General features: G+C 39.9%; 1 protein-coding gene across 2 annotated transcripts in view; it reads left to right on the forward strand.

The window, feature by feature from the left end:
* dag1 (dystroglycan 1) overlaps positions 1 to 11,846 on the forward strand; it is a 33,712-nt gene extending 21,866 nt beyond the window's left edge. For both annotated transcript variants that reach the window (XM_062544834.1, XM_062544833.1), the window contains 2 exons: positions 993 to 1,571; positions 6,270 to 11,846. In XM_062544834.1, the coding sequence (XP_062400818.1) occupies positions 1,263 to 1,571; positions 6,270 to 8,543 (2,583 nt within the window). In that variant the 5' untranslated portion in view covers positions 993 to 1,262 and the 3' untranslated portion in view covers positions 8,544 to 11,846. The remainder of the gene's footprint in view (positions 1 to 992; positions 1,572 to 6,269) is intronic.
* The last annotated feature ends 7,624 nt before the right edge of the window (positions 11,847 to 19,470 follow it).

Here is a 19,470-nt window from a genome sequence, read left to right on the forward strand (position 1 = left end):
ATCTGTTTTGCACCCTTTTGAGGATGGTTTTATCTTTCTGGGGGCTTTTAAGGGAAAGTAAGAGCATAGTATAAAGCCAGCTCTCTCTTTTTAAACATACATCCCTCTCCATTCCCTTCCTCTCACATCCAGTTCAACTTGCTAACCCACCCCCACCCCTGACAATAGAAAGGCATGTAGGCGAGAAGCAATTGCCCTCTAGAAGCAATTCAGCTGCCTGTCAGCAAGGACTGGTTGTCTGTTCAGACATATTTTAGCTGCCATACTGCATCCCTGGTCATCTGCTGTCTTTCTGAACTTTAACACAGCTTAATTTTTTTTTCTCTGTTAAATTTGCAGGGAAATGAATGCATGGCCGTTGATTTAAAAAAAAGAAGGGAAAAAAAATCAGAATAATGGCTCAGATTGTTTAATCTAACCATTATTTGCACGCCTAATTAACTTTTCTCCAAAGTCCTATTCACAGCTGATAACACCAAGTTATATACTTTTACGAAGTATAGGCCTAAAAGCTACAATTCCTAAGGTACGAGGCTGACATCAAGCTTTGTGCATGAGCTTTCATGACTTATGCCAAAAAGTAACCTAGATAACAATGGAATCTGCTATGCTCGCATAGGCTTCAGCTGTTACAAACTCATTGTGCCCTAATTTAAATTATGTGCCAAGTCTAAAGCCAAACCAAAGTTTGCTTACTAAAACTAAGCAACATGTTTGCAAATTTAAAACTATGAGAAAGATCCTAATGGGTGGGTCAGCTGAAAGTGCTCTCACGCCACATGATGTTGTTAGTTTATGCAGGAGAACTTTGGTCATAGACTGACTTTGCACTTTGCACCCAGCATTCAAATTAGGGCCCATTGGTTTATGATTGAGACAGAATTGTTGGAAAAAAAAAAACTCCTAGACATTTCACTTATCCTCTTTTGTTCAGCTTAGCCTATCAACTAATGCATTGTTTTTGTTTGTTTGTTTGTTTTTTTTCCCCTCAGGTCTCAGATCCAGTCGTGACAATGGAAATTAAGAGTTGCTGAAGATATTTGACAACAAAAGACGGGGGAGGTTGAAAAAAAGCAGAAGAAAGAAAAGAGAAGTAAAAGGCTGGAAAACAAAAGAAGAGAATTGTAAAGGAGATTGAGCTTTCAAAAGAGGATCAGTTCCCCTCACCCTCCTTTTCTTTGTTGGGGACTTTGCCAGTGTGCATGCTGTCGTTCTCCACTGGACATCATTCCCCTGCCTGAGTGAAAGAAACAAAGGGAAGAATGCGCAATAAACAGAGAAAGCTGGGGCAGGGGGTCTGCCCCTTGCTGTGCACTGGCAGGACTACTTTGGTGGTGCTTGTGGGGCTGCTGCTGCTGGGAGGTGTGCAGGCCAGCTGGCCTCAGGGACAGGTGGAGCTACATGGCCAGCTCGAGGCCTCTATGCACTCCGCTGTCATCTCGGAGCTCCAGGAAGCTGAGGCAATGGCTATAACCACACAAGCGGCTAGCTTCCCAGACTCCTCTGCAGTGGTGGGAAGGGTATTCCAGATGCATGTGCCAATTAAGATGGATGCAGGAACCACAGTAAAGGTGAGCAGAGATAGTAGCCCTACAGATCCCAAAGAATGACTTCATTAAAGGTCCCATAGAATGGATGAATTGAGTATTGCACTGTGTTCTCTGATGTTAAAATAGTATATATTCAACTTTGATTTAAAAAAAATAAACTCAATTGCAATTTTACAAGACTAATTAAAACCATATATTTAGGCTGGGTATTGAAATGGTCTGTTTGACTAAATGGCGCCCTCTTTGGCAACCCCAATTGAACTTCAATGGCTTTGCGAGGTCTGACATCACAAGCAAGCAGTTTTGCTGAATCGCCCATTTTTTAGTGTCTATTTCTAAGTTCAAGATTTCCATATGAAGGAGGGCACAACCATGCCTCATGTTCATGATCGCTCTTTGTTTATGCACAACCTCTCATAATTCATGAAAACCAAGAAAAAAAATATTTCCATTCTAGGTGATCTTTAACAGTCTTTGTTAATTAGACACATTTTGTAACACTTTTGTGTCATACATTGGCTCTTATTTATATATGTGAAGGTGTCCATTGTCCACTAGACATTGTCTTCAGATAAAGTGTGCGAACCTTTTTCCATTTTTTATGATTTACCCTTGTTCTGCACCTTGACCTGGGATGTGCACAAACTTTTTCACTATAACATAATACAAGGATAACCACATGGATCCGAACTGATTCCTTAATCAGTATAATAAGACTTGGGAGACTTACAAAAGCATTGACATGTCAAAACCTCCATAAAGACAATGGTTTGAATGAACACCTCATTGTTTTTTGTGTTAGCTTATTATTTACAATTGTTCTCATATAGATATAAATGTATGTCTATTGTAACGGTTTGAATGAACAAATTATTCAAAGTTACAAAGTAGCCTGTAATTGATTCTGGTGGGGAATCTATTAATTGTTTTTAGTAGTAGTAGTAGTAACCCGTATTTAAATAATATAGATGAATTACTTACCCATCTTCATGTGAGGGTGCCTTATTTGTGTGCCCATAGAATCACTTTTTTTTTTATCAATTGGTAATTTGTCTCTCCAAATTTAGCATTGGTGTACAATAGTGCAGGTTGATGTTTTTCATGAAGTTGTATGAAAAAACTGTGAAAGCAAGGTATGCTTAACAGAGCTCTCACCCCAGAAAAGCAAAGCTTCACAAAGCTTTCCCATCGCATCATTGTGTTCTTCTGGCCCATGTCAATTACATGCTTCTCTCTCAGCCACATGAGGTAATCCTATATTCACTGCATCCCTTCTGCTCTGTCAAGAGCATTTTTGAAGATGAAACCAGAAGCCCTTTGTGCATACTTGGAAAATCTTGTCTGACAACTGTAACCCTAACCCTAGGAGAATGCTAACACCCAGCACTTTTATGAGGTCATAGTGATATCCTGCTCCCCACTACCTCACTCCAAACTGATCACCGCTACCACTCACATTTAGCTTAAAACTGAATGTTCCAAGACAAACATACAAACAAGTCACATGCCTGTCATGGTAGTGCATGCAACATTAGAATGCAAATTTTGGGGGAATTTAGGAGAAATATACAGGCACGAGTAGACAAAATGTTATGAAATACACCTAAATGTGTAAATCAGTCTTTTTTGCTGTAGTAGTGTGAAAGACCACATGTTAAGGTATCAAACTATCCCAAAATCTCGAAAGTGGCTAGTGCATGAAAAATTTTTTTTTCACCTGCCGTGTCTCACCTTAATTCAATTCAAATTAATTCCATAAGCCCTCTGGCTTTTTTTTTTTTTTTTTTTTTTTAACCCTAGTTAGATTTGGATCATGTTGGCCTACCATTTCAAAGCAAAGGAAGTTTTAAAACTTCTGTTTGGCTTACCTATAAGACCTTTCCATCCTCCACTTAACTAGTAGAACGTATCCTTTACTTTGAGTTTATCCCTCCCTATCTCATAGCCTTCATATTTGTCCTCACAAGAGACATGCCTGAACATATTCTGTCAAATCTATGAATCTTCTCTTTCCAGCTGTCTTCTCAACGTAACAATGGGCTCTTTCTCCTCTTGTCCCCTCATCAAGTTCACTGTAACAATGCACTTCTTTATTGGCTAGCCTATGTCCTCGACTGTAGGTTTGGTTAAATTCTTTTGTGTCAAAGGAACATTTTGCTCTTTGGCTGATGACTTCTTGTGCTCTCTCACGGCCTCTCATAACATTTTTACCTGTGGTTTGTGTAATGGATAGAGTGAGTCATGACTGGAAAGTCATGGCTTGGTTATGAAATGCCAGTTAGGGGGGATTTTGTCAGTGGTTTTATTGATGTACTGGTGTACTGGGCTGCTAAAAGAAAGCCATGGTCTTCTGTACTTTCTTCATATAGAATTGCTTATTTCTGACGACTGATAATGTTGCAGCTATGCAGGTGATTTGAGGATGGAGGGCTGTTCACAGGGCTATTCAGTGGAACAGAAAATGTATCTGTACAATGGATTATGTATCAATGTAGTACTGGTGCAACACAGTTTGCATTTGATACAAAGCATTGCAAGGCACTATTTTCAATCGTAAAATTACATGTGATTATTCAAGCCCGGGCTTCAGCGGGTTCGCAAGGGAAGCGCTCCGTTATTTCCGGGTTGCCACCTCTTGTCATATGTACATGGAGTTATTATATAATTGGAGAGTAGGGTGGTCCTTATTTTAAAAAGTTTTCAATTGTCATGCTCTTAACCCTTCAAATTGTTCCTTTATATGATATTTATATACAGCATGCCAATTACTGGTAGCTCAATAGCTTTAAACTTTTGAGATTTTGATGATTGTCATAAAAACGTCATTTGATCATTTGAATTGATATTGCAACTGGCTGGTGAAATTAAAAAATAATCTCCATAAAAGCATCTAATGCACCACATATTCCTAAATATGTATTTTAGATACATATTTTAGATGCATATCTCAGTTTACTTATTGTAGAAACTAAATCCAATTTAACCCATCCATGACCCGGTGTAGCAGTTTTACCTTTCCTGGTGGAATCAATTCTATTGATGATCACCTTGGTTATTGTGGGTTTAGAGCACTTTTTTGGTCTTCATTAAAACATTCAAATAATTGTATCCATGGAACCCCAAATATGTGCCCAAATATGTGTGGGGCAGCTGTGGCCGACTGGTTAGGACTTTGAGCTTGTAACTAGGGATGGGTATTGATAAGTTTTTATCAATATCGATGGCATTATCGATTCTGCCTATCAATCCAATTCCTTATCAATCCTCTTATCAGATTCCCAAAAAAATTAGGTGCACCCACATTTTTCCATTGCATCGCCTTTAACGCCAATAAGTCACCTTTTACCGCTCTCCTTTCATATAATGTGAATGATTTTTTAACAATAAGGCGTAGAAAAAGCTTGTCTTTATTTGAAACACAATAAGGAATAAACATATTCTTTTTAAAGAATTATAAAGATTTATATTATACAATATATATATATAATAGAATTCTTTATTCTATTCATGACGTTCATGACTATTCATATTACAACTCCGCCTCTTTAATTCAGCTGTCGGCTTGAAGCCTCAAATTGTAAACAAAGTAGCATAGTTGGCTAGCTTATTATAGTCTACTGGTTGGACTGTTCAGTTTCCCCACATGTGTTTACGTTTCAAGTTAGGCTAATACTTTTTCTCTTTTTATAAGGTAGGCTAATACTTTTTCTACTTTTTTTAGCTTATCTATCAGGCTTGGAATGGATGGACAAAACCTACTTTTTGACAAACATCCTTGACAGAGCGGCCAGATAGAGCATGTTTTGCAGCTCTGCAGCTCAAGTCAGCAATGATGTGTACGCATAGTTAGGATTAGACCAAGTAAAACTAAGGGGGCACTTTTTTGTTTGAGGGGGCACCGCCCCCTTTTGCCCCCCCTGGAGCCAGGTCTGGATAATGGCATCTGAACTTTGCAGCAAATGATCATGCAAATGTGCCAAAAATCAGAAGATGGGTACCATGTTCAAAAATGTTTTTCTCTGGATGTTTTATGCATATCAAGCTAATATTTTGGCCAAGCTAGTTGAATGGTTACTCTTTAGGTGGTAAAATTTTAAGCAATTCTGAGATGGTCAAGCAGAAGACATTTGTTGAATTTAGGTGGAATGACCCCACTTTGTTGAGAGTAAGATAAGAATAAGCCTTTTGTCACATTTTGCGCCACCTTGTGCCGGGTGCATGATGGGGTCCAAAGATAATTATGAACTCCTATGGCCAGGGAATGTTCACAAATGAACTATAGCCTTTTTTAGAACTCAAACTCGCTAACAAAAACTGTCAATGGATTAAAAAGGGTGTGATAATAGAAAAACAGGAACTTTGATATCCTTCAGATGAATGGCTGAATTTCTTGTGGTACCACTTAGGGAAGGAGCTAATGCTAATGGGAAGTGGGTACTTATGAGGGTTGGTACTAGAATATTACGTTCACTCTTTATAACTGTTAATAATATATAATATAATGTATTCTATATTAATATTCAGTACAACTTATCTATTATATCTAAGTTGATACTAGAATATTACGTTCACTCTTTATAACTGTTAATAATATATAATATAATGTATTCTATATTAATATTCAGTACAACTTATCTATTATATCTAAGTTGATACTTTGTTAACACTGCCTCAAATGCAATGGCCTTACTCCTATTTCCTTCCTTTTTCCCTTTTAAGATTGTTGAGGCTGGCAAGGATGACTTACCTACATGGTTACACTGGGATGTCAAGAGCAGCACCCTTCATGGCCTTCCTCTAGAGGCAGACAAAGGCGTACATTACATATCTGTTCTCATCTCTAATGGAAGCCAGGTTTCATCCCATCCTGATGTTTTCTCCATTGAAGTGCATCCAGAGGAGCATGCAGACTGTGACCCTATTCAACTGGCAATTCAAGCAGCAAGCAACAATGTGCAATCCTTTGTCTGTGTTAATGAGGAGCCTGTAACAGTGTTAACAGTTATCCTTGATGCTGACCTTACAAAGATGACTTCAATGCAGAGAGTGGAATTGCTTGCAAAGATGAAGAAATTTTCAGGAGTTGGGCTCCAACACATGAAGATCTTGCCTGTGGTAAACAACCGCTTGTTTGATATGTCTGCCTTTATGGCAGGGCCTGGAAATGCCAAAAAGGTGGTTGAAAATGGTGCTCTTTTATCTTGGAAACTAGGCTGTGCTCTGGACCAAAGTTCTGTACCCAATATCAGCAGTGTCCAGGTACCAGCGAAGGAAGGAACCATGTCGGCACAATTAGGATACCCTGTTGTTGGATGGCACATAGCTAACAAAAAACCTCATGTTCCTAAGCGCGTACGTAGGCATATCAACAACACCCCTACTCCTGTTCCTTCATTACTTCCTCCAACCACCTACTCTGAACCTCCAACCCGTATTATTCCTACTCCCACGTCCCCTTCTATTGCCCCCACAACAGATACCTCCTCCTTCCCTGTGAGAGGACCTGTGCCCTTGCCTGTGAAGCCTACAATTCACACAAGAGATCCAATAGCCCATACACCAACAATTGGTCCAGTTCTGCCAACAACAATCATGGAGACAACCAGCACTATTGCAATCCAGCCCACCATGACCCGACCCATGCCTGTTGGGCCTTCTGTTACTCCAACAACACCAACAACGAGAAAACCAACGAGGAAACCCAAGAAACCTAAGACCACTCCTATGTCTAAAATGACCACGACCAAACCACCCAAGCGCACTACTCCCTCTCCTGTCTTTCCTGGCATGGATAATCAGAAGCCGCAACTTCATAACCCTATTGACCAAGTGAATGCATGGGTAGGCACATATTTTGAAGTGAAAATACAAGGAGACACTTTCTTTGACAAAGAGGATGGCAAAACTGATCAGTTGAGATTGACTCTGAGAAAGAACCTCAATGAAGTGGTAGGAGAGGACTCATGGATCCAGTTCAACAGCACAAGCCAACTTCTGTATGGATTGCCAGACTGGCAGCATATTGGTAAACATGAGTACTTCATGCAGGCAACTGACAAGGGCAGTCTTTATGCAATAGATGCCTTTGAGGTTCATGTAAATCGCTGGGCTACTAGTGACAAACCACCTGTTCTGTTTGCTGCTCGTTTTGAAGGGGAACCACATAGTGTAACCAGCGACATCCACAAGAAAATTCTTCTTGTCAAAAAGCTGGCCATCTCATTTGGAGATCGTAATAGTAGTACAGTTACTTTGAAGAACATCACCAAGGGCTCCATTGTGGTGGAGTGGACCAACAACAGCCTTCAGCAGAACCCTTGTCCTAAGGAACAAATTCAGGCTATGAGCAGCAAGATTTCTAATATCAAAGGCGTACCATCCAAACAATTTACTACGATAATGGGTCCTGAATTTAAACCCTTAAACATCACCATCACAGGTACTGGAAGCTGTCGTAACTACATGTTTGTTCCTCCTGGTGAAATCCCTGTGCCTATTCCCCCTACTGTCACACCAGCATTAGGCGGGAGTCGCCAGAGCACTGATGATGTTTACCTGCACACTGTCATTCCAGCAGTAGTGGTGGCAGCCATTTTGTTAATCGCAGGCATTATAGCTATGATCTGCTACCGTAAGAAGCGTAAGGGCAAGCTTACCATTGAGGATCAGGCAACGTTTATCAAGAAGGGAGTGCCAATCATATTTGCTGATGAACTGGATGACTCTAAGCCACCTCCATCATCTAGCATGCCCCTCATTCTGCAAGAGGAGAAGCCACCTCTTCCCCCACCAGAGTACCCCAACATGGCCAGTCCAGAGACCACTCCCCTTAATCAGGACCTACTTGGAGAGTACACCGCTTTGCGGGATGAGGATCCCAATGCTCCTCCCTACCAACCACCTCCTCCCTTCACAGCACCCATGGAAGGCAAGGGGTCCCGCCCAAAGAACATGACCCCCTACAGATCACCACCACCTTATGTTCCTCCCTAATATTTGACAATGGCATCACATAAAGCCAAGAGGGGACTTTCTGCAGTTCCATGCCAGTGTTTTCTGTTTGGAATTAAAAGGGGGAAACAGAGGCTCACTACAATGTGGGATTTTGGGCTGGGGTGGGCTGGGGTGGGCAGGGCATGGGCTGGTTTGTCAAAAAAATGAAAAGGAATGATCTAGGACGTAGCCTGCAAGAGTTGCCAACAACCACTTGCTCAAGTGAGATCACTCGAGCTACTGCTGAACCGCAAGTTGGGACACCTGCCCTTCTGTCCCAATGCTTTTCCCCCCACTATGGGCTTGTAAAATCTCATTTCCATGTTTGGTTTGTTTTTTTAATCATTATTTTAGTTTGGTTTTCCTTCTGGGTGATTTGAAACTATTTGCCTAACAGCACTCTTTTTAACTTCTGAACTTTTACTTTTAAATAATACAAGAATGAAATAGGTATACTGAGTAAAGGAACAAGGATTTCATAGAGAAACTACAAATCAAGAAGAATGGTAATCATGGAGAATTAGGACAGCCCGACAAGCAACGTCTGGTTGGGTTTCATTTCATACGGTTTGCCTTGACACTAATTGTACTGTTTCATTCATTTTCTTGTAATGAGCAAGAGGTAGCCAAAAAGTCTAAAACTAGAGATTTTCTTTTCTGTTTAATCCAATGTATATTTGAAAGATGTCTTGAGAGACTAAAATAGTGTTTATTTTTTATTATTGTTATTATTTTCATTTCAAGGGTTGGGAGCACATGACTGAAATAACCTAGTTATATACACACATACATGCATTCATACATACATGCATGCATAATGTGCGTGTGTGTGTGCGCGTCTGTGTGTGTGTAGTAGTAGTAGTAATAGTAGTAGTAGTAGTAGTAGTAGTAAAAGCAGCAGTAGTGGTAGGTTTTTTTTGTTTTGTTTTTATTTCATTTTGACACCCAATTCAGAAATAAAAGATGGTACTGTATGCTGAATTAATGGACTGTATCTGTTTCATGTTCCTATTATTAAAGGCCTCTTGTAGTCATCTCCTAGGATTTAGTAGCGTTTTATACATATGATAGATGTTATAGATGGAACATGCTTGAAATTCATTCAAAACAACAACTAATGATGATGATGATGATAATAATAATAAAAAAAAATAATAATAATAATAATAATAACAATATAAATAAGTCAGGTGAAATGTGGTCTAGAAACAGGAAATTGATTATTTTTGGGAAGAAGGATAATCGATTATGCAGAGATGCTCCCTTTGACACTTTTATGGACTAAAGTATTCAGAGAAATTATAGTTGGGAATGCTCAATTGCATGAATACAGCTGGCTAAAAGTCCAGAATAAAGTGAAACGTTTCATCAGTCATCTCAAATCTTTTAAAGGAATATGTGAATTCTCAGTCTATTTTTTTACAGAGTTTTTGATACAAGAAATATAATGTAGGTGCAATTGCAATTTCTAAATGTAATTTTAAATGGTCAAATTCACATAGATAATTGATTGGTTCAATTATTATTATTGTTATTATTATTATCATTATCATTATTATTATTGCTGGAGGTGGAGATGGTCATTTTTATTTTGCCATATTAACAGAGTTGCCCCAGAACATCAGCATTCTCCAGAGAAATGAGCCCTTGCAATAATGGGAGGTATACTGATATGATGGCTATAACCATTCTGTAACAAGATCATGGTGCTGAGCTGTAAACATTTTTTTCCGCACTCTTCTTAAATTACCCTCCCTGTGCCCACGTGCTACAGATGATAGACTTTGTGGACCAGTGCACAGTGTAAGCCAATAGATTCACTGTACTTGAAATAATAATAATAATAATAATAATAAAAATAAGTAAAATGCTCCTCCATAACAATAATTGGATCATTTTCAGACCTCAGAAAGTTCTGATTCTGTGTCTGAGATATTTGTGCGGTTAATTTATATTTCACATCAGGCTTTGTGGGATTCAATTTTTAATTTGATTAAGGCGCTGAAAAGCGAAAACAACAGAAGAAAGTTTTGATACAATTTTAGTGTCTGACTGATATACTCTCCAGCTCTCTTTTCCTGATGTTGATTGTCTTTAAAGTTGAGAATGGAGACAGTACTTCAATTTTAATTGTGATAAGTCTGCTATATTAATGCAGTTAATATTTTTGTGGCCTTTTATTATATGTTTAGATTTTCATCTCTTTGTATCATTGACCATAAAGTTCATATCACAAAGCAATGAATTTAGATGTTATCAACACTCCACAATCATAGTCTCAAGCAAGTCACATGTTGGGTGGAAAACCAAAGATGCAAAGTGTTAATCACGTAGAATATGGCTCAGTTTTTTGGATGTAAGTTAGACAAACAGTATATGATGTCTTTAAAGTACTAATTCAAGTGAATATCATAATGTCATATAAATTATATATATATATATATATATATATATATATATATATATATATAAAGTATACATACATATTTTTTTTGGTTTTGTTTTTTGGGAAATAGCACAACATGCAAAATGTGTTAAGGCACTTCACTCTACTTAATGTGTGACTACTGTGGCGCATATTGTATAACAGACAGTTTTTCTTTACTAAAGCAATTCTTTGAGATTTAAAGTTAACCAGAACCTTGGAACAGATACAGATCGATATCCCTGTCAGTTTTCATCTCAAATCTCTTAATGTTGTACCTTTTGTTGCCTTTTTGAAATATATAGTTTGTCATTGGTGTGTTAAATCCCATGGGCCTTACGCATGACATTAGTGCCCTAGCTTCAACCAAGATATATATATTTTTTGTGTGTGTGAGTGTGTGTGTGTGTGTGTGTGTGTTTCTGATCGAACAGAATGAATCATTACAACTGGAAAATTAAGGCTGACAACTTTCTGCAAGGTTTTAATGACTGGAATCACTTTTTCTGTTCTGTTTTCACACATATATTCCTTGTGCTGCAACTGTTACCATGCGGCAGCAGACAGTCATTTCAGTGGGCAAGACCTATCCTGCGTTAAAACCCCATCAGCACCCAGCTGAAATGTGAGGGCTTCACAATGCAGAGACTGTTAGAAACAGTTAGAGGAGAAAGGAGAAGTAACTGGACATATGGTTGAATGAAAGGGAGCCTCATGAATCTTTTGAAGCCTGACCTATTCTGTTTCCACGTTGAATAAAATCAGTGATGAAGAGAATGCATAGAAGAATCTATTATTTTGTCTGTGTTTTACATTATTTTATTTCTGCCACTAGACACTGTATGTTCAAATCTTGTATTAAAAAGTGTTTTCACCAAGATGTTGGAGTTGTATTTGTATTTTGGTCTTTTCAGTATATCATCATCTTGTCACTGCATCTCAGCAGAGGATTTTTAATATGGACTATTAGGTAACACTTTACATTACAGATCGGTAATAAATGGGTAATGTTATGGTAATATGTATGCAATTTAATGGCAATATTTTTAAACCACATATTACAAATAATTAATGTGTAATTTCTAAACAATTACTGTGCAGTTACCATACAACAACAATGCAAATAACTTGGGTTTAAGGGTAAAATAAAATGGTAATAACTGCTGTAAATATGTACTTACTAAAGCAATAAATATTTAGGATTTACTTTTTGTGACATAATATGTGACCTGTTATCTGTTGTTATGATGAAATTAATGAGGTAATTTCACAATAATTATATGGTATCAGGGCTGTAAAATACTGTTTTGTCTTTTCGAAAGGTTTTCTGTACGGTGGGGAGTTGTTGAAATCCTTTCGAAATGTGGTCTAAAACATTATTACCATGAAATTGCATATATATTACCATAACATTACCCACTTATTACTGATCTGTAATGTAAAGTGTTACCGACTATTATTACTACTATGATTTTTTTACTATGATTAAAGGTTTGGTCATATGAACTGTGTTACCTAGATCACTTAAGCAAATGCGCAAGCTGATCTAATAATGCAATTTGGCCATTTATTATGGTGGCCAAGAAGTGCAACACAAATTTAAGTTTGTGAGTGCAAATTTACAGTGTCCGAGCGCAAAATCACATCCTAAAACAAAATTTACTATCCAGTGGGCACTTTTACGTCTACTAAAGCCTACTTACACTGACAAGATTTGGGAAAGATTCTTGATTCTTGTAGTCTTTTGAGTAAGGTCTGAATGAGGGGCATTAGTTAAAAGACTACAATCTTTCTAGAATCTTTCCCAAATCTTGTCAGTGTAAGGTAGGCTTAACTCGCTGAAGAATCACCGTACGTCATTATGAGGTCAACACCCTTTGGAAAAGTGTGAAACATGCAAGGAGTAGGCTACTTCTGTGTATTGTAGGCTGTACCCTTTCTGTCAGATTCTGCACTTTATGAATTTGAATCAAGACTTTTAATAGTGTTCACAGGATTGCAATATTGTTTTATGATGTAATTTTGTGCTCAGACATTGTAAATTTGCACTCACAAATGTAAAATTTGTTTTGCACTTCTCGGACATGGTAATTTATGCCTGGGTTAGTAAAGCTGCAGAGCCCTATTGTTTTTGTTATTACTACCTCCGCCAAGGAGGTTATGTTTTCATCGGGGACCGGCGTATGTTTGTCTGTCTGTCTGTCTGTTTGTTAGCAAGATAACTCAAAAAGTAATGGACAGATTACGATGAAATTTTCAGGGAATGTCAGAAATGACCCACAGAAGAAACAATTTTGGGAGTGATTCATAACACCGTCTGGATTCTGGAGCCGTTTATGTTTTTCGGTTAGTCATGTAATGGCATGGTATGGCCACGTGGTGACGATCTGAATAGTTTAGGTTCAAATGTATGACAACCTAGGAAGAACATGCAGGCGGAGGTAACTGCGCTCTCTGAGGGCTTTTCTAGTTTTATTATAAATCGTGATTTTTATACCATGGGATTCCAAATACTCTGCCATGGGAGCCTATGGCCACCCATAGAACCGTCTGGTAAAAAGTTGTGAAATTTGGCACATTGATTGGGTCCCACGATTCATTTGACCTAGTTTCATGTCTGCACCTCAAGTACTCAAGCGCTACAAATGTGTCAAAGTTGGCACTATGTAGTGTTTGAACCGTACCAGATCTTGAAGATTGAAGTATATTTGGAATCCTTGGATGATGCTGAGGTCAACACACCCCGTGACATCAATTTATGTCACATGGTGCCTTGTGCCATTTTGCGAAACTTGGTACAGATGATCTTCAGACCAAGCCTGACAAAAACATACCTATAGGAGTTTCGATATTTGTAAGCGTTCACTCAATACAGCCAAATACATCCTCAATACAATCAACTTTGACCGTGAAGCCCCCAAACAGGAGGTGAGCTCATATCTCAGCAATGCTTTGATGTATGAAGTCGAAACATGGTAAGGGGACTTGCTAACTGATTGTGAGGACACACTAGGACATTTGCATCATTTGACCTCTAGGGGCGCTGTAAAACTGGTAGTGACCTGATATCTGGTACAATGGGTACAGGTTGAGAATGCACCTTTTGCCGCGGCACTACCGAACAGATCCCGTAGGCTGTCAAGCCAATTTTTTTCGAGGCTAAGGCAATATACCCAAACAACCACCAGGTTGGCAGAAAGTTTCAACCCGCATTTCAACTGCATTCAATGAAGACCGCATATCCGTCAATAGTCGACTCCTTTAATCTCATTTAATCATTAAAATGAAGGTGATGACAGATTTTGTCCCCACCAATTTTGACAACTGAAAATAAAATGTATCTTTTAAATACATGCCTATATGTTTGACACTTTACTTATAACCGTACATGCACGGAGAAGATTGCGCATTTTGCAACATTGTAACAATGGATGGTCAGCTATATGCGATAGGGCAGTGAGGGTGATTCATTGTAACCATCGACTAGTAGGCCTAGCTCCGCAAATTAAATTTCTAGCAACTTATATAGATCTAGGTATGCATGTTCATGTTGATTCGGAGATAGGCTACCGTAGGCTACGGTGCGTCAAGCTACGACAGCATTTTATTATGTGGTGAATTAATGACTAACGTCAGTTTAACATGTCAGAACTTTTGATCGGCGTTTCTCAAGTGCATGCCGTGAATATCAAATAAACTCGACTGACTGAATCCCTTATATTTGTTGGCAACTGTTGAAATATTCAAAGCCATGCACTGGTAGGCATGGTACGACCGGATAACGACCAATATTTAGTTTCACTGTCCTCCGCTGCTAACAGTGCAATTTCGAATAGCCTACGGAACTACGATTAAAAGATTTAAGCTTTGTAGGCTACTGTATTTCGTAGAGGGCCTAGGTATTAACTTTGAAAAATGTCTCTGCATATAGCCTACATTTTCACGAGGATTACTCTGCAAACCAAAGCATACTAAGAAGGCATAGGCGCATTTTAAGTCAAAGGCCCCAGCTGTGGCGCTACTGGTTGAGGCATCTGCATCACACGCCGGCGACCCGGGTTCAATTCCCACTCAGTGATCCTTTCCGGATCCAATCAATAAAAGGCTTCACTCGCTCCAATGAAATATATATTAAAAAAATTAAAGATGTTCTCAGTTTTGCAAAAAAAAAAAAATTTTTGCGATGTCTGCTGAAAAGAGCTATATTTTTTCTAAATTTTAAGTCAACTTATATGTGAATTTGTGGTTCAGCATTCACACACACATTTTTACATTTACATAGTTAGTATCAGGCTCAGTCAGACCAAGTGTCTGTCAAGAGGGGGGGGGGCAGTCGTCCTCAATGCCGCATAGGTAAGTGAACTGGTTAGACTAGTGTGGGGGAGGGGGAATGATCGCACAAGACAACTGCTCTTCATGAAGCTGTTACAATGGATAGTGTGTTATGTACTGTTGGCCTAAATTGCTGCGCTGACATCGGCCGTCTGTAGGCCGATAACGTCTTTAAGCATCTTTGTGTGTCTCCGAATCCGATGGAGACTGAAAGTTGGAACAAAAATAAATGGGATGAAGTGGTACAAAAGTAAATGCTTCAACACAAAGTCTATGCCACTGCTCAGGGTGAAAGAATATAGTGAAAGCCTATAGTCTAATGGTGCATTCCAGACAGCATTTATACTAGTGGGATGTGGGATTTATCCTACCTCCAACTTATGGTGCATTCCATTTAGTGTTGGCAGTCTCGTACGTTTACCCGCCCGACATGTGAGAATTAGTGGCTAGCGTGAACGCTGGAGTTTGTAGTCTTTTGGGAAAGAACATGGATGCCACCAGGGCAGCAACTGTCTCTTAGTGCTGGACATTTGTCTAGAACACAAGCAGATGTCCCTCATTCTCCCTTTTTGGGTATGGTCAATGGGAATGAATAATAAAAACATTTTTGGGCAATTTCAACAAGTGCTGTCACATTTCTAATGAGCTAGATGGGCATTAGCAGGCTAGCTAGTCATTGTTATTGTTGTGTGCTAGCCTCTTTAGCAAACCAGCTGGAAAACAAATCATTACATTGTATTGCACGCACAGCAAGACCGTTAAATGTATGAATTGGTGACCGGATTGAAGCAGCAATGCAATCTAGTGTGTTAAAACATTCCATTGTCATTAAAATGACCAACACGGTACAAAAACAAAGAAAACACATGTCATCTCATCTCGACTATGGGCGCAGCCATGTTTGTTTACAGGTCGTAAGCCCAACTCGGGGTACTCGCAAGTACTCCGAGGTAAAGGGGGCGTTCCTCCGTAAAATGCCGCAAGAAAGCTAGGTAATTTACACTTTACAACTCGGGCGGGTGACTTACGATACAAATGGATCGCAGGCTTAGAAAGATGCACTGGAACGCCTGTCGAAGTGGGAGCTCCTACTCGCGAACTCGTAGGAGCTCAACCTGCCCCGACCTCAACAAAATGAAGTGGGAGGATTATGGCGGCGCCCATGGAGACATGCTCTGTGAGAGGTAACTTCAAGGAATACGCTATAAACTTTAGGGTAGGGTTGTTTTAGACACGGTAATTAACTTAAAATTGTGTCAACAAAGAAAACAACGTATTGTGAAAGTAATGTTATAACGTTATACAGTTAGCCTAGCCTAATATGCTAACGTTACGACGGTATGCTAACGTTACGGCGGTCACCCATGTTTTCTAAACCTCCCACTCCAAAATGCTTGGAACGCTTTGAAGTGGGAGGTAGAACCTTTCAGGTAGGGTAGGTCCCACCTCCCACTCGTTTGGATGAGGTCTGGAATGCAGCATTAGGCAGCGATTCCTAAACTTTTCATTTCAATGCATCAACTTCAACATCTTCATCTAGGCCTTAAGCCACACGCTAAAAAGGCAACACAGGTAAAAAAAGGCCCTCGTTTAAGACACAACCACACAACAGCATATTATGCTCAGCACGCAACATTTCGAATTTATCATTCTAAACGTGAGCTAGATTGAGCACTATGAAATGTTAAGTCAGGGTATGCCCTATGCGGGACATTCTATTTCTTAGGCTCAATTATATCCTCCTGAGTTACGGCCCCATAACTATAGCTATCAGTGCGCATCGGAGGTCTTTCACAGAGTGTTGAGGAATGTTTCCTGAAACAAAGCCCGTCACAATAATGCAGCACACTGATATTGAGCACCTCCTCACCTTGAGTGTCTGAAAGCTGCTGTAGGCTAGGCTACTCTCGCAGTCCATATCTACAGTCCATGTCTACTGCCTTCTTTCATTCTTTTCAAAAAAGTGGATAGCCTATTGTGGGTGAATACAGTAGCCTAGGAAACTTTGTCAAGCCGGCTACATACATAACAATAGCTGCCGCGCGCTCTCCCCGCGCCTCCATTTAAACTAAGGGCAAACCCCATTCATTCGTGCCCAAAACGAATTAATGGGTTGGGAGCTTGCCTGCGTCGGCAGACTGCAATAGAGTCGGTCTCGAGGGGTTAAATAGCGCGCGTTACTTGAATTTTAAACCAGCTCTTCTCTTACCAGTAGCCTATAGCCTATAGCCATACTTTAATAATCAGATGTTATGTAGGCTACACCTCACCGGCAAGCACGCATGCACGCAAATGCTGGTTTTGCACATCTACAATAGGCTATTGGCCAGCAGTGTTGGGTGTAACGCGTTACACTAACGGAAATACCTTTCCCGCGAAAAAGTAAGGTAACGCGTTACCTAGGCTACTGACAATTTAGTAACCTAACGCCGTTTATTTTTCGATCCGCCGCAACGTTACTTTTTATTTACTACTCATCTGCCGGGCGCTTGTGCAGTCACAACTCACGCACGAGTTATCATTCCACACTGCTTGGAGGCAAATTTTAGCCACAATAACATTAAGAGCAACTTAATGCAGGACTGGCCTCAGAATTAAAGAGTCACTTCACCCCATAACTCCACCCACTTCACATTTCTGAAAACGGCTTTGAAAATGGGCGAGACGTTCTGAAATTTGGAGAGAGAGTGCAGCACTGCTGCAACCAATCAACCATGGTGATTTCGCGTCAATCTGGGAATGAGCGCTGCAGACATGGCTTATCACAGGTAGGCTAATCAGGGCAGCAGGTGTTGGGGCGTTTCAGTCCTAATTTGTAACGACCCGGTGACGTAGTGTCGGACTAGAAGTGCAGGACAACGTCAGCATTCCAATAGTATTTTGGACCAACATGCCATGGCATGTTTTCAAACGGTAGTATGCGCGAGAGAGCAATATCTCCAATACAAAATCAGACGAAATGTTACTTTTGTCGAGAAACACGATTTTTGTCAATATTAACCCCGGTAATAGTACAGTTCACCACTTACAAGTATTTTCAATCAATCAACAGCTCAAAAAACCTATTTTAGGGTTAGGTGCAGTGACCCTTTAAAAGGCTATGCTCACTGAATATGCTGGTCCTTCAGTTTGGCAGATAGAAATCAGGCGAATGCAGGCTTAATACATGGGAGGCAGGCAACCTAGAGTCCCTAAGCCACACCCTCAGCCAGAGCTCTGTCTCTGAATAGCGATGGCAATAACACATGTGCCCACCAAATTTGGTTCATTTTCGTGAATGTATGTGTCAACCACAACAGACAACGCACTAGGTGGCGCTATAGAGTCCCTAAGCCACACCCTAGGCCAAAGCTCTGTCTCTGACTAGCGATAGCAATAACACACAAGTCCACCAAATTTGGTTCATTTTCGTGAATGTTTGTGTCAACCACAGCAGATGCATGCTGCTGGGTGGCGCTATAGAGTCCTGAAGCCACACCTTAGGCCAGAGCTCTGTCCCTGACTAGCAGAAGCAATTCCACATGTAGCTGCCAAATTACATCCAATTTATAACCTTTTTTCTGCCTATAACACCAACTTCCTGTTTCGTAATAAGACACCATATTTCAAACCTTCGCCATTTCAATATACTTCGAAAATTAAAAAATCTGGTCGCAACTCCTCTTGAGCAACCCCTCAAGATCATTTTAGTGCTGATATGACATGATTTCGATAAACCGTCTAGGAGAGGTGTTTCAAAATACATGATGTGCAAAAATCATAATCATAACTCAAATTCTTCTAAGATTCACTATGTAGTTTAAATGTGAAAGTTGTTCAGATTAACATAACACACATGTCCACCAAATTAGGTGGCGCTATACTGTCCCTGAGCCACACCCTAGGCCAAAGCTCTGTCTCTGAGTTTCGAGTGCAATTCTACATATGACTGCCAAATTAGTTTTAGAGCATGCCAAGTTGGTGGAAAAAGGCCAAACAGGTAAGGAGGAAAAAACTATAATAATAATAATAATAATAATCTGAGCAAAAACAATAGGGCCTTGCACCTACGGTGCAGCCACTTCAGTGGCCGCACCTCGGTGCTCGGGCCCTAGTAATCTGAGCAAAAACAATAGGGCCTTGCACCTACGGTGCAGCCACTGTTAAAGCGGCCGCACCTCGGTGCTCGGG

This window comes from Sardina pilchardus, chromosome 9 (genome assembly GCF_963854185.1).
Source record: "Sardina pilchardus chromosome 9, fSarPil1.1, whole genome shotgun sequence".
In the NCBI taxonomy this organism is placed as follows: domain Eukaryota; kingdom Metazoa; phylum Chordata; class Actinopteri; order Clupeiformes; family Clupeidae; genus Sardina; species Sardina pilchardus.